The following is a 15,147-nucleotide window of genomic DNA, read 5'->3' as shown; positions in this document are numbered from 1 at the left end:
GTTGTGACTGTACCTTCCCAGGAGCTCTGCCAACTGCCCCTTGTAGCATCTAGAGCTAACTCGACAACTACACCCCGCACCAACTTCACGGATGGCAGCGGCGTTATACACTTTCTTCCGCTGTGTAAAGAAGTGCATGCAGGAAAGCCAGGCAGAAGAAGTACTGTACTTCATGGCAGGACCGGAAGACGGTACTTCGGTTACTGTGATCGACCCCAGACAACCCCAGATAAGTAAAATATATCTAAAACGCAATCTCTTTTCCAAGACACCCGAGCATGCAAATTCTCAGTTTATATCACACGTTACAGACACTGACCACAGTACAGTCATTCCACACGCTACATATTACTAAATTCACCCACATTTTCACAGCAATTTTAAGAGCGAATGCTGAGAGCGTGTATGTTTCCATTGATTTTCTCTGCAAAGGCCCTCATACGAGATTTCCGCAATTGGAGGGCATAACAATCGACACCGAGTTGCTCAGTATTTTATCCAGTTCGATAATTATCGCCTATCACAAGCTCTTGAGGAGTAACATTAACATTTTGGTTCTTACTGCACATAAGCAGCATTTTCCCCCAGAAATATTGGCAGGTTGGACCTGGTGATATTTATCTCAAAACACCACTTGTAATGAGGGCCATGGCCAGTCTGCACTGGAGAGATGCACAGAAGAATCTAATGGGTACAAGTTATTCAACGCACGAGGAGTCTATTTTCCTTGGGTCAGTCAGAAGGGCAATGGAAAGTGTAATCCCAGTATGTTTGGTTATTTCCTTCACCGGCACCTCCGTTTGCTTAACCAGGTTGCAGCTGGGGAGCATGTTGACGCAGTCTAAATAATTAGGCAACCCCATTCTCTGCACAACAGGGGCGTAACTTACACAGGTGCAGTAGGTGCAGTAGGTGCAGTGGCACCAGGGCCCAGAGGCCTGAGAGGCCCACTGAACCCTGATTATTGCTGCATTTTATAATTCAAACAGCAGCCTGGGGGGTTTCTTCCTTGCAGCAGCACCCATGACACACTGGCTATGCCCTTGAAGCGCAATTCCCCCAAAATTTGGAGGGGAGTAATTAGCATATGCTGTTTACAATGACATCACACTCAGTGATGTCATAAAAGTGACATCATAAGGAGTGATTTCACACCAATATATTATTCCCCATGTAAAAGCGAATGTGCTTTCATAAGAGTCAAAGTTGAGATACAGTCTTTGCTATCTAAATATATGTATGCAATGTAATCATTCATATCTAAATGACATATACATGTACATCTATCTACTTGCCTGTAAACGCAAACCAGTGGATGTTAAGCAGATCTACATTTAAAGCGTAATCCATGCATTTATAAACAGTTGATTCATTTACACAGTATGACATAATTGGCAAATGTGATATACCCGATTTGCAAATACATATACAATTGATGAACGCTAATATTAAGAAGCTATGCACAGCTATCATTCACACTCCAAATACCACTCAGTGCCACATAATTACACGCCTCATAATGACACTGCACTCAATGCAACATACACTCCAAATACCACTCAGTGCCACATAATTACACGCCTCATAATGACACTGCACTCAATGCAACATACACTCCAAATACCACTCAGTGCCACATAATTACACGCCACATAATTACTCTATCGCCCTCACTATCTATCGCCCTCACTATCTATCGCCCTCACTATCTATCGCCCTCACTCTATCTATTGCCCCTCACTCTATCTATTGCCCCTCACTCTATCTATCTATTGCCCCTCACTCTATCAATCTATCTATCTATTGCCCCTCACTCTATCAATCTATCGCACTCACTCTATCGCCCTCCCTCTATCTATCGCATCACCACAGCATCACTCAGGGGCACCACAACATCACTATGCGCTACCACAGCATCACTGAATGCCACAACATCACTCGTCGCCACCACACCATCACTCAGCGCCACCACAGCATCAATCTGTTCAACCAATCAACAACAACTGATTCAAATATGTTCTCTCAATGTTCCAAGTTTTTTTACAAATGTCACAAAAAGATGTTAATATTTCACTTCTGTTCTTGGATTTTCGTCACAATAAAATACACTGAACATAATCTTCACAAAAGTTATTTACAAAAGTTTAGGCTATTGCCATTATAAATTACAATAACTTTTATTTAAGTATTAATCATTAAAAAAAATTAAAAGCCATTGTTATTTGTAATATCAATACATCTAAGTCACGTAAATACAGCACATATTGCATTACAAATGCTATAGGTGTCACATTTGCGAAAGTTATAACTTTTGGCATTGTAAATGACAAAGCTATTAATTTAGCTATTTTCAAAACCAACACATACATAAAAAATGTGTCAGACCTATTGTATTGCAAATGCGTGTTTGTTCTGCGTTTGAGACAGCAGTCACGTGAGACTATTGGTTTTCACAAAATAACAAATGACTTCCCTTTGGTAACGCTCTTTCTGGCGGATACTGCATCTAACCAGAGATTCCTCATCATAGTTAGGACTCCAGTACCAGACTGGATCCGGAGAATACAGTAGCAGTGCTCCTACCCACTAACAGGTGCTGTTGTGCGGCTCTGCACTGACTCTGTACTGCCCGTGGGATGTGATAAGAGTGGACCACATATAAGCGATTAAATTAGTTTCTTGTCTATTCTCTTTCAGTGCCCTTAGAAGCAGAGCATGAACAACTGTTGGCAACAGTGTGCGGAGTACTAAAAACTGTTGGATTTTAAAAAAAGAGCAATCCATAGAAGGGAGAGGTGGGAGGGCAGCGAGGAATATGAGACTACAGTATCTACCAGAAAGAGTGTTATCGAAGTTATGTTCATGTACTTCTAATGGACACTTCTAAACGCAGATTCCTCACATTAGAGTAGATGCCAAAGCAGTATCTTCACAAGGTGGAGGGTCTGTGGAGAGCATTCAGACCAAAAGATCTTGCAAAACTGAGCAGGTGAAGTGTCCTTTCCACAGGACGGGTCTGTCAAGTCAGTAGTGCTTTGTGAATGTATGCACCAGCACTCAAGTCACAGCCTGGCAGATACCAAGCACAAGCATCCCTTGCACCAACGCAGTCGTTGTGGCCTTGGTCCTGATGGAATGGAATCTCAGACCTCCCGGGAACTTCTTCTTGGCCAATAACAGATCTAAATGCAGAGAGCTATCTAGCTTGACAGGATCCTCCACTGCACAAGCTTCCCTTTCTTTGATCAGTAAAAATAAAACAAAAAGCTGATAATCGAACTTGATGATTCTTGGTATGATCTATGTAAATGTTTGCAGCCTTTTTGGGGCACAAACGATGGAACCTCCCCTCCTCCTCTTTTGAGCGGTATGAGGGGAAAAAGAAAGCTGGTAGAGTGATGGATTTCCCAACATGAAAAGAGATGACTTTAAGTAGGAAGGCCGCCAGAGTTCTCAGCACCAGTATGGCAGGAAAAGAAGTTGGTATATATAACGATTTCACTGAGAATGTCTGTAGTTCACTCAAGATTACATAATCGCAATGAGGAAGACAGTCTTTAAGGTCAGAAGATGCACCGAGAACCTATGCAAAGGCTCGTACACATGGAGAATGTCAAGACCAAGTTATGTATAATAACACGAAGAACCGGGGGTCTCAAAAAAGCTATTTAATTAGCTCACTGGCTTCGACTCCTTGCTAAGTGAGTCAGGACACAAGTTCCCTTCAAGCCTAAGAAAAGACAGGAAACAACAATAGAGAAGAGCATAAAGACAAGTGATTACCAGTGAGATCCACATACAGCTAAATGGATTCCCATCAATATATCGTAATGATCAATCTTCTCATTTGGTCATCCATCTGACGGGATGGTCTGTCTCTTGATCATAGAGACTCATTACCATACCCATGGTATTAGGCTGGAATGGATCAAACCCACAATCACTTTGACCAGAAGTGATAGATCATATGAGAAACAGTGCAAAAACAAAAAAGTGGTGAATAAAATATGGTGAAGAGGTGAAAGAACACTTTTTATTAGAATAACGGCTCAACCCCTAGTTAAAAACAAAAACAGTGCAAAACAGCAGTCTCAACAAATAACTGCGGACGGGCCAACAGGTTTCAGCCAGTAGGGAAACAAATCCCACCACTTTCTTCAGGGTCTCTGCTCTCTAACTATTGCGACTGCAAAATAGTGAAAAACATATATACAAAAAAGGGGATATAAGTGAACATACAGAAAGACGTTAAAACCTGCTAGTACTAATCCTCCGCATCAAAGAATGTAGCTATCATCCAGCTTGACCGGGGACTGGACCTCACCTCACCTGGACCAAGCTCAGGAAATGGAGTCCCCGCTCTGTCCGTCGTTGCCTCTGACGAAACCTGAGTCAAGGGGGAGGCAAGTTATGGTCTCAATGTGGCATCATAAAAGGCTTAGAAGAAACAGGTGTGTGATGGTTGGTCTGGGAATAAAAGAAAGGTGGAAATGAATGACAAAAAACCTTTTACAGTGCCTACTGCAAGGCCTCAGAGGTATAAAGAAACAAAACTACATCTAGGAGCTTCGCTTTTAAGAAGGTCAACTTCTGGTCACCACACAAGATTACAAATGTATCCCAGGACCTGGCACACATAGATTTTGTGGAGGGTGAGCTAGGGGCAGGTTTGACATCTACTACTTCAGGCAGCAAATCCAAAGCAGTAAATTGTCGCCGCTCAGTCACCCTATGTGGGGGTGTAAGTTGTGTAGATTTGGGTGGATGATCCTGCCCTAATGCTGAGGCAGGAGGTCCTCCCAAAGTGGTAACCAGAGGACAGATGCTCATGCCAAGGAGCTCCAGATACCACACTCTCCTAGCCCAATCCAGGGACAGTAGGATAATTTGGGCCCAGTTGATCTTCAGACTGGAAAGGCAGCGGCAGAAAGGCATGTAGGAGTCCCTGGCTCCATTCCAGTGGAATACGTCTCCCAACAAGTGTTTTTGTGAAAACTCCAACACACAAAAGTGTCGACACTGGACTCTACCCACTCAGGATCTACCTGGCTATGTTTGCTCAGTTCTTTCGCTCTGGGATTCAGGGATCCCTATAAGGTTGCTGATGAATAGAAAGAATTCCTGGCACTCCAGCCACCTCCAGAAACACGAAGCATATTGGTATTGGACCCGGAACTCAAACTACTGTGCTTTTTTCAGTACCACATAGCAGTGTTGTACTCCGAGAGAACCTGCATCAGTCTCCCTCTTATGGAAGGCAGTAAAGGCTTCAGGACTGGAAGAATGGCTTGCCCTCCACTGGAAAGGCCTCCGATTTCCTCCTCACCCAGGTCACCCCCCACCTCCAACACAGTAAGGTTGCATCTGTCACCACCTTCTGCTCTATGTGGGGGGGAGGCAGAGTGGCCTGCCACCACAGGACAGACTGTGATAGGTCAACCACGACTGCAGGCCTAGATATTGCAGAATGGTGACCTTGATGCTAGGTCAAGTGCAGCTAAGTTCCACTGAAAGGCATGCATGTCATACCTGGCGTGGATGACAAGGAGGGTAAACAAGGCTAAGAGGCCAAGAAGCCTGAGAGCCACCACTCACCTCAATCCAGGATCGAGCTTGAAACATCTGGATAATATCCTGAATTTCCCAGACTTGAAGAAAGGGAACAAAACCTTAAACTCCACCAGATCCAGGATCAATCAATGAAAGGAAGCTGCTGTGATGGAATCAGGTAGAATATTGCCTTGGTTATGATAGACCATCATTGTGGTGCAAGTTCCACAATCATCTGGAGGAGGTCCATGACTGAGACCGATGTGAGCCCGCCTTCAATAGCCAGTCAAAGTATGGAAAGACAGGTACTCCTGATCTTTGAAGATGGACAGCAACCACAGTTGTCACTTTTGTTTAACACCAGAGGGGCGCTGGTGGCGGCCTTGAACCGCAAGTGATATCTATGGGGCTGCAGGGCGTGTTTTTTTTTTTAATTAAAATACGTGTTGAGCAATACCAAGGACATCGTCCAATCTCGCTGGTCCAGGGCAGAAAGGATCTGAGCTAATGTGAGCATTTTGAATTTGTCCTTCGCAAAAGGGCAGTCAGGGGCAATAGGTCCAAAATAGACCTTTGGCTCCTATGTACATTCACTGGAGAAGGAAGTAGTGGCCACTCGCTCTATGGCATCCTTGGTGTTGGAGGGATATTGGACTTGCAGTAAAGAAAAAGGTAGGACAATCTTTCTGAATAATTTGCCAGACCTACCTGTCGGATGTGTCAAACAGGAACGAAGTGTCAGATCCTGCTTCCCACAGGTTGGGCGTGCTCTGCTGAGCGTAACCTAAAGAAATGTGTTAGCTGCTGTAACATGAAAGGAGGAAACATGATCCCCTTGAGGGCTGGCTCCTTGCATGTCGGATCCGTATCCATGACTCTAAAAGGATTGGCCTGTCATTTGCAGCACTTGTTGGGAAAGTGTTCTCTGCCTATACACTAGCCCTGTTGAGTAGCCCCCAAATTTCTCGAAAGCATTCCAAAGTGGTGTGCGCCTTCTCACTGAAGAGGTGAGACACATCAAAGGACATGTCCATCTGCAAAGCTTACACTTCGCCAGAACACAGAGTAAAAATCATTCTTTCAAAAGTATCACACTGGTATCAATCGGCCTGCCAAGGCAAACCCTGGTATCTAAATTTCCACAGATAACATTTGGCGGCTTCCTGCCCTTCATGTATCGTCTGGGCCAAAGAGGCTGTACGATCTTCCAGGACTACCAGGAGGATCTCGGTGGCCATGCCCCAGAGGGCATGAGTGTATGTGCTCAGACAGAATGAATTTATAGATTGGAATGCCAGACTAGGTGAAGAAAACATGTTTGTATAATGAGTCAATCCTTTCAGATTCTCTATTAAGAGATATGGTGAAAAATGAATATGGGTTAACTTTACTAGTTGAGATTGCACAATATGGCTCAGTGGGGTGGGCTGCCTGGTTAGAACTTCTGGTTCACGAGGCGCCTGTTTTTGACATTTGTCCACATGCTTGTCCACAGGCGGGCAAGAACATGGTTTGACCAAGTATCTATGAGGATGTCATTAAAAGGAAGTAAGGGCTCAAAGTCTGCTGGCCATGGCTGCAGAGTTTCTGCCAAAACATTGTTTTTGGTCTAAAAGGATGGCAGCTGTTACTCTGGCATCTCAGCTGCCCTTCAGACCACCATTGCAAATGAGGCACTTGCCTCCACTGGAGGCCAATGTGGCGAGTCAAGCTCAGTCTCAGGAGAGGTTTCAAGCTAACTCGCATTTGTAAATCAAGCTAGGCATCAACTGTTTAATGAGGAGCAAGCTATCCGCTTTGAGATCATCACCATTAGAATCAACATTCTGGGGTGTACCCAGCTATAGCACAGGGACAGGATTAGAGTCAAAATTATGATGGAGCCTCTCAGATAGCTGGGACATAGCTGATGCACAGGATAAGAGGCTGAATGACAACTGGGTGTGCTTTTGTAATTTCATAGTGCGACATTAGTCGAGCTTGGGTTGATGTTAGCTTGGGGTCTCACATGGATGTTAGCGCTGGACATCATCTTGTACCTATGGTGCTGGCACTGGTGTTGCGGAAACCACCATAGAATGTGGGGATGGAACAGAAGTCTGCACTGGAGTCACTACATGCACGGTAACAGATCCCAAGGAGAGAGTTTGCAGCAGGGACACACCTACTGCAGTAACCCTACTGGAGGCCCCTGCACTTACATGGGGCCTGACAGCACGGCCAAGAGAGCCAAAAGCACACTGAACATTTCTAACATGGCCTCTTTGATGGCCTCGATCTGCTGTGGGGTTGTCGACGGCGGAAACTTGGGGGCATGGTAGGGCCATCTGAGGAATCTGCTCAGTGACGGATAACCTCAACGGAGTGAGACTTACATCTTAACGCCCTTGTGACTTCCCCTTGATGTCAGTGTGGCAGGATGAGGTTGAGTCCTGCTTCGCTTTATTGTGCTTACATTTGGAATTGAACTTACCAAATGACTTAAGTAAGAGTCATGTCCCAAGCGCAGACACACCAAGTTATTAGACAAATGTATCTCACAATACGAAACCTAGGCTTTTGCAATTAACAGGAAATGTGCACATGTATAAGTTATGACCTTTAAGTCAGTCTTGAAGCTAAAAAAAGGTTTTGTGAATCAATCAGATCTGGCTTCCTTTTTCAGCACTGGCTTCCCTGGTCCTCTATGTAACAACGTAAAGGAAGGAAATATGCCATATGCAGTTATTTCATCGATTATATATGTAATAGTACACTACAATGAGAAATGAGTTCTACTATTGTGGAGTCTAGGACAAGATCTTTCAGACTTCTGGGGATGGTGGATTTCTGAAAAGTACATAAAGAACAGTAAGGCATGTTCCCATGTTTTTCCCCATTTTGAATCAAATTCCCATCCACTCTTGATAAACCCCATCATATTAACTCTTACCTTCTTTCCACTCGCCATGATACTCCTCGCCACTGGAGTAAGTGAAGGAGCCTTTCATGAGGGTCATTTTTTCTGGCAGAGGGTTGGACCTGCAAAGGAGAAAGCGGTCAATAAATGTTATGTTGTGAAGGACATCTTCAGTTTTGTAACACAATTAAGTCAAGTGGTTAAGTCTGGCTTAAACACATTTTCCTGGTTTTAACTAAGGCAACTGTCTTGGACCCACTTGATCAGAGAAGGTCATTCTGTATTTTCATGGGTCAGACTTTGGACATGGCTTGTAAAATCCATTTGGGCCAAATTGCCCTTAGCTTAATGATCAAAACATCTTGGGAAACGACTAAAAGACTGAAAGGGAAAGAAAAACAAACAAACAGTCACGATGTCAAACACTTACAAGAGAATGCCTTTGTAAGAGATATTTTCACTTTACAAGTTCTACCAGAGTGATATTTTGAAGGAAGTGGGCAAACCACCATTGAAATGATCCTGTTCCCTGTGTTGGGCAACTAGCCAAGTTTTTTTCCAACAACTTATCCTTGTACCCACTTAACATGGCCCTCTTGACACTAGCCACCCCTTTCTCAGTTTCCCCCTCTCCATTTCTCCAACTAAACTAAAACCTTCCTTCATCTATTTACAGACTTCATGCCACTCACAGCATTGGAGTCCCGACTTAATCCAATTCATCCAGTATCCATCTCTTTCTGTTTTAACTGCATTCCCATGCACCCTGCATTTCCCTTCATATACCCTTTCTACAACATCCTTTGGCAATAACATACTATTGGAGAAAGATATTTGTGAATAATAAATGAATGCTTAAATTCATGAAAATGTTGAATTCAAAATAAAAATGTTTCACTTTATAAATCTGTATTTTCCAATGCTTGACGAAACTAAGCTCAAACTAGCTCGGAATCCATTTTGAATCTCAACACAGTCATGATGTATGTTTTCATTTCTCCTCTCATTGCACATAACAAAATGTCTCTGCATTGCGTTGACATGCTGTTCTTGAAGAACTTCAGAGGAAGTTTTCCTTTCTTAACAATTGAAGGTTCTTCATCATGCCTGTGCCACTGTAAGGCTATTTATTATATTTGTTGGGCATGGTTTTGAGTTTCACTAGTTTTGTACTGTCACAGCTGATGACATTAAGTCAAAAGGGGTTAAAATAATATTTATTTCAGGAAAGATATTAGATGATGTGGCATTACAATCTGTATTCTGATTTGTTAACCTCTGTAACAATTTGATCACCTTCTGCAGATACTTCGGTTGTCATTGTGGATGGTTATAAAAAGGCTCCATTTGGGAGGTGAGCCAAGTCTGTTTTGCCCCGACTCTTTGAGAGCAGGCCTATCAGTCGGTCTCTTAGTTAGGATTTAGAATATTTTTATTTGAAACTTGACTTCATGTCAGACTTTTTGCTGCATTATGATTGAGCCATATGCCAATTCCATATATTGATTTGACATGCAGTTTGACTATTATTTTGCCTTTTGTATTGCACTTTAATTATTTTTTAAAAATTTCTACTTTCACTAATCTTAAGAAGGCTTATTTAATGGACTACATTGATTTATTTGCTGGCTAGCTCTCATTAATGACACATTGATCTGGGACCGGACTGCATGGTCCCAGATCACGCGCAGATGCTTTATCGAAGATTAACTGATAAGATAGTGTCAACATACTGACTTTCCTCTTTTTTAATGCTTTTTGTATTATAACATCCTTCACCGCCGTCCTCCTTTTATATTTCACACACCTCCCTTCCTGCACACACATCTCTCCTGTACGCTAGATTCCATTTGTTTGAAACCATTGTTCATCAGTTTACATTCGTCTCTCTGCCCCACTTCAATAACGGTATTCCTACCCCCAGAAGTTACTACAAAATTGGTACTTTCTCATTACTACTCATTAACACCCTTTCCCCCATCCGTACTGCATCACTTTACAAATATTCACAACTCGAGGCACAGGGAGGGACTGTTTCCAGAATTCTATGCTTATTAATGTTGAGAATTAGCATGCTTGTGCTGCTTAACTTCTGGTGAAGGCAGTAACCTTCCACCACTATCAGGGTAGCGCTTTGGGCACCCCTCCCGACCCAACAAGACCGCAATCCGTGAGACAGGCCTATGTCATGGCGCACATGCATGATCCATGTTTACCAATGACAACAAAAGCATTTGTGATCCAGACAACAGTACAGTTGGGAAGGGAAGCACGTCCATCACCATGCAGAGGACATTTCCGTCCCAACACTAAACTATACTGTTTTGCGTTCTGTGGTAAACAAAAGAGAAAATATTTATGTAGCCATTACTTCAAGTTTTCAGATAAACAGGTTTCGCGTTACTAAACTAAATAAACATTCTGGATACAGAGACTGTAGTGATAAAGTCACACCGAGCTAGGCAGAGTTAACATACGGCCCAAATGAAGATAGAAAGTTCAGCTTTCGTTAACAGACTGTTGATTGAACAATATGCAACTTGTTCAGATTTTTTTAAAGTACTCCTGGCCCCAATGTTCAGTTGACAATGGATCCTGACTGCATTTAGAATGTTCATACTTTGATTAGCTATCAAAAATTGCTAATTAAACAATCAGCAATAGCTAAGCTCAGAGATGGTTGCAGCTTTTCCTGCAAGGCAAGGTGCAGCGATAAGTGGGCACGAACTGCAAAATAAAAATGTTCAAGTTTAGCTTTAGTTTTCATGAAGAGTTCACTAAAACAACCGGCGAGGGTGAAGCTCTGCAGTGGCTATCACGGAGATCTCACTTCTGTGAAATATAGAAAATATTCCATGAGCCCCTGTGAAAAATGTTTTTTATACTGCTGCAGTTCATGTTATAATAGTACCAAATGTGTAATCCTATTTATTTACATGGGGAGGGGGTCACCCGTGTGTAGATGCGACTCAGCCACACTTTCTATTAAAACTACAGTTTTAGGTCGAGCCTAGAGTCAGCCTGCATGCGCTGCGAGACATTCAGTATCTCCTCTAAGGGTATTGATCACACCCCTGTCTTCCCATTTGTTCCTTTGTGTGCTTTTAGAAATTCCCTTCCATTCAGTGGCTAATTTTATCGGTTGTCCTGTTTTTTGGTAGGTGGATCCTGTCCCTGGCGACTAACCCAGTTACGTGTAGTATTGCTCATCGGTTTTATTTAATTAGGTCGATGGACTTCTTTTTCTTTCTGTTTCTTGTTTTTAATTGTTAACAGCTCTTCATGCATGTTCGTTCATTTCCCTGTATCAGCGTAGCACCCCAATTCATCTTTAAAATGCACTGCATGTTTGCAGCACACGGCGAACACAGTGTGCGTGAGACGCAGCGCTGATAATTCCAAATGGAAGTTGGTATATTGATACAATCGATTGCACACACGCTTGTAAGTACAAATAGTATTTCTGTTGTGTTAGTGTTGAGTAGTGTCCATAATTTTGATATCCTCGAGAACCATGCTCACCATGCTGCTCTTAGGATTACCTTTACTTATCCTTACAGTCTGTGCCGCGGGGACATCATGTCCTGCTGCTGGAGTTGTGGGAGGTTAGCTAGTGGTTTGCCGGAAATCAAGGCACTGGCAGCCAGTGCTGGCTGCTCACACCGTGGCTCAGTCAACTGCAGTAAATCAATGACCACGCGCCGCCACAGCAAATTTAATTAGTGAGGGACACAAACTGACCACGTCACTGGGCAGGACTGACCGAGGAGGTGGGTGGCAACCCAAATTCCTGCGCTGGCTCACAGCCTGATCCTGCCTCCAGCATTACAAGGACAGAAAAACTAGAAAACACTGTAAATGTTAATTCTTTTTTTTTAATAGGGTAAATTCATTTGTACATTAGGTTTACTCAGTTATATACAAAGCTTATATCGCTATTATAACTTTTCAACATGCTGTACCGCAGCCACACTACTCTACAACATAGTCGCACTGCTCTATAACATAGCTTAAAAACATTGGCAAAGCCAATAGCTCTGGCTAACCACTTAAAAGGTCCCAAAGGCGAGACCTATTGGCTATGCCAATGCTTGTAAGATTTGCCTATTACTTTTGCCTCTAAGTACTGATCACAACAAAATCTGGCATTCTAACATAACATACGGTATGACAATTTTCATGCTGCTATGGGCAGGATAAAAATATTAAGGAGGTGGGTGGTCAAAAGGGTTTTCCCGTTTAGTTGCCATATGAAAGTTTGCTCGCTGCTATAACAAACTCTGAACGCATTTATGCCAAACGTGGCATAAATGCAGAGCTCAGAAAGCATGATTTTTGTGGGGTAAATCTATTCAGTAGTTTGGATGGATTCGCATTTTTTTTTAAAGTGGAGTGCGAGCATGAAAGGGTTAATCTTTTTGTATACTTAGCCTTTCCGTCCTCACACTCTAGAACAGTTTGAAAACCCACATTAAAAAACATAAGCAAAAATGGTTTAGTGAGGGAGTTTTTTTCTCCCACCATAATTTTGGGCCCAAGAACCCAAGGCCAAAAGCTAAACACCTGGACGTTGTCTTTCTGCTAAAAACAGAAATGGGGGCTTGCCAAAGGCCTGGACCTGCACCCAAACCCTGGAAGTTGTCCATCCGCTGAGAATGAGGCACATGGTGAGGCTTCCCCACCCCCCACTGCTGACAGCCAAAGGCTGTGCACAGCCCTGAACATGTACATATCAGGGGACTCATGTACATGAGAAAGGAAAGACACAGTAAAGAAAGGGAGGAGGGGGAGGGCGAGGGAATGCAAATGCAGGGGAAAAAACTGGAAAAAAATACTATATATAAATAGATTCATATAAAACATATATAGACCTTATGCAAGCAAATACGGCCAGTGGCATTACAAAAGAAAGATTTTAATACAAGATTCCAGATAGATCAAGTTCCCTCCATGAGAGAATTTTCAGCTCTTTTTGTAGGGTTTTCTGACTGCTTGGGAAACAGAGTTCTATATCCTGGGAACATTCCTACAGAAGCAGTTTTGTCTTCACAAAACACACGAAATTAGGAAGGGTTGTGCTGTATTTGTTGTAATTATGTAGCGTTTACTACCCTTGATAAGGCGTTGAAGCACTTTTCGGCGAGAAGCGTGCTCCTCCAGAACCCAAAGGATTAGTGGTGGATTCATATAGGGAAATAGAAGATGTTAATTTGAGCATTGGACATGTGAGTTTGTTAGTCTGACTGAATGAGATAGAGGAGGGAAGAGTCTAGATAGTGTTATTTGGGAGATCATAGTAGTAAAATGAGGTTTGGGGTGAGTCAAGAAAGGATCTTAGGGAGATCATAATAGTAGAATGAGGTTTGGGATGATTCAGAGTAGAGGTAGAGGATATATTGAGAGAGATATAGGATGAGACAGTGTATTGGAGAGAGTTGAATGGTCTTTTCTTTCTTTCTTTTGTAGGGGTAACGTAATAACATATATAGATACATAATTACATAGAAAGGGTATACAGGTTTCAAAGAAAATAATAAAGAGATTGCAATACAAATTTATTAGAGTTCCATATGTGCAAGTATGGATAGAGATTCAGACTTTCAGCTGTTGCTGTACGGAAAAGCTAATTTAAGCTGTGTAAATATATTTTATTTATTTATTTATTCATTCAGAGTTTTATATAGCGCGAACAAGATCTTTACAGATATCAGAGCGCTTCACAGAAACAGGGGGCGACGATAGCATGAGGGTGACGCGACATAATATTGGGTGCAATATAAACTTCAGTAGCATGATCGGATAGCAGTCATGTTCTAATAGAATGTCAGTAAACAATCAGATAAGCGAAAAATAAAAGACGATACTGAGTCTTACATACAATTACGATAAAAATCAGGAGAACTTATACTATAAGTATCTAAAAGTTACAGGGAGCAAGGGGAAGGGGCCTCGATATACAGTAGGCTAACATGAATAGTCTAATAATAGATATTTAGTGAGTAGCATAGAAGGATCGACTGACCATCATGTACTTGTGGCAAACAAGAGGAATAAACAAATCTAGGTCATGCAAAATATGACATTATTTGACATTAGACAATCATGAAACCAGTAATACCCAAGCGGCATGAAAGTCAATGAGGAACAGACATTAAAGTTCAGGTGAACTTAGCCATGAGGATGGCTTTCACCTCTTTCTTAAAGAAGGCCGTGGAGGAGATAAGCCTGGTTTCGGGAGGGAGTGCGTTCCAGATCCTCGGCGCCATTCCTGAGAAGGAGCGTTTGTATGTTTTTTCCTTCCGGAATCTGCGAGGTTTCAAGAGTAAGTTTTTTGAACTTCTATTGGATCTCGACCCTCCTGATATAGTTAGCTTTTGAGTGAGGTAGTTAGGTGCATTGTGGTGTACAGCCGTGTGTGTCATCAAAGCGATTTTCAGTTGTATTCTGGCTTCAAAGGGCAGCCATTTCAGAGATTTCAAGTCAGGAGTTATATGAGAGTGTTTTCTTGAGCCCGTGATGAGTCTCGCGGCAGCGTTCAAGGAAGCTCTTAGGGGTGCAGTTGTTGCTAAAGGGAGACCACTGAGGGTCACAATTCCAGAGTCAATGCGGGGGATGACTAGGGCTTGAACTGCATTTTGGAAGTCTTTGGCTGGGAGGAAGGGTTTCAACTTTCTCAATGTGTTGATTTGGAAATTAGC

General features: G+C 42.6%; 1 protein-coding gene across 1 annotated transcript in view; it reads right to left on the bottom strand.

The window, feature by feature from the left end:
• MORN4 (MORN repeat containing 4) overlaps nucleotides 1-15,147 on the bottom strand; it is an 81,516-nt gene that overhangs the window by 21,970 nt on the left and 44,399 nt on the right. Inside the window, exon 2 of the mRNA XM_078643574.1 lies at nucleotides 8,483-8,571. Coding sequence (XP_078499700.1) covers nucleotides 8,483-8,549 — 67 coding nt within the window. The 5' untranslated portion in view covers nucleotides 8,550-8,571. The remainder of the gene's footprint in view (nucleotides 1-8,482; nucleotides 8,572-15,147) is intronic.

The sequence above is a fragment of the Lissotriton helveticus genome, chromosome 5_1 (assembly GCF_964261635.1).
Source record: "Lissotriton helveticus chromosome 5_1, aLisHel1.1, whole genome shotgun sequence".
Taxonomy (NCBI): Eukaryota; Metazoa; Chordata; class Amphibia; order Caudata; family Salamandridae; genus Lissotriton; species Lissotriton helveticus.
This window is presented reverse-complemented; position numbering and strand designations above follow the sequence as displayed.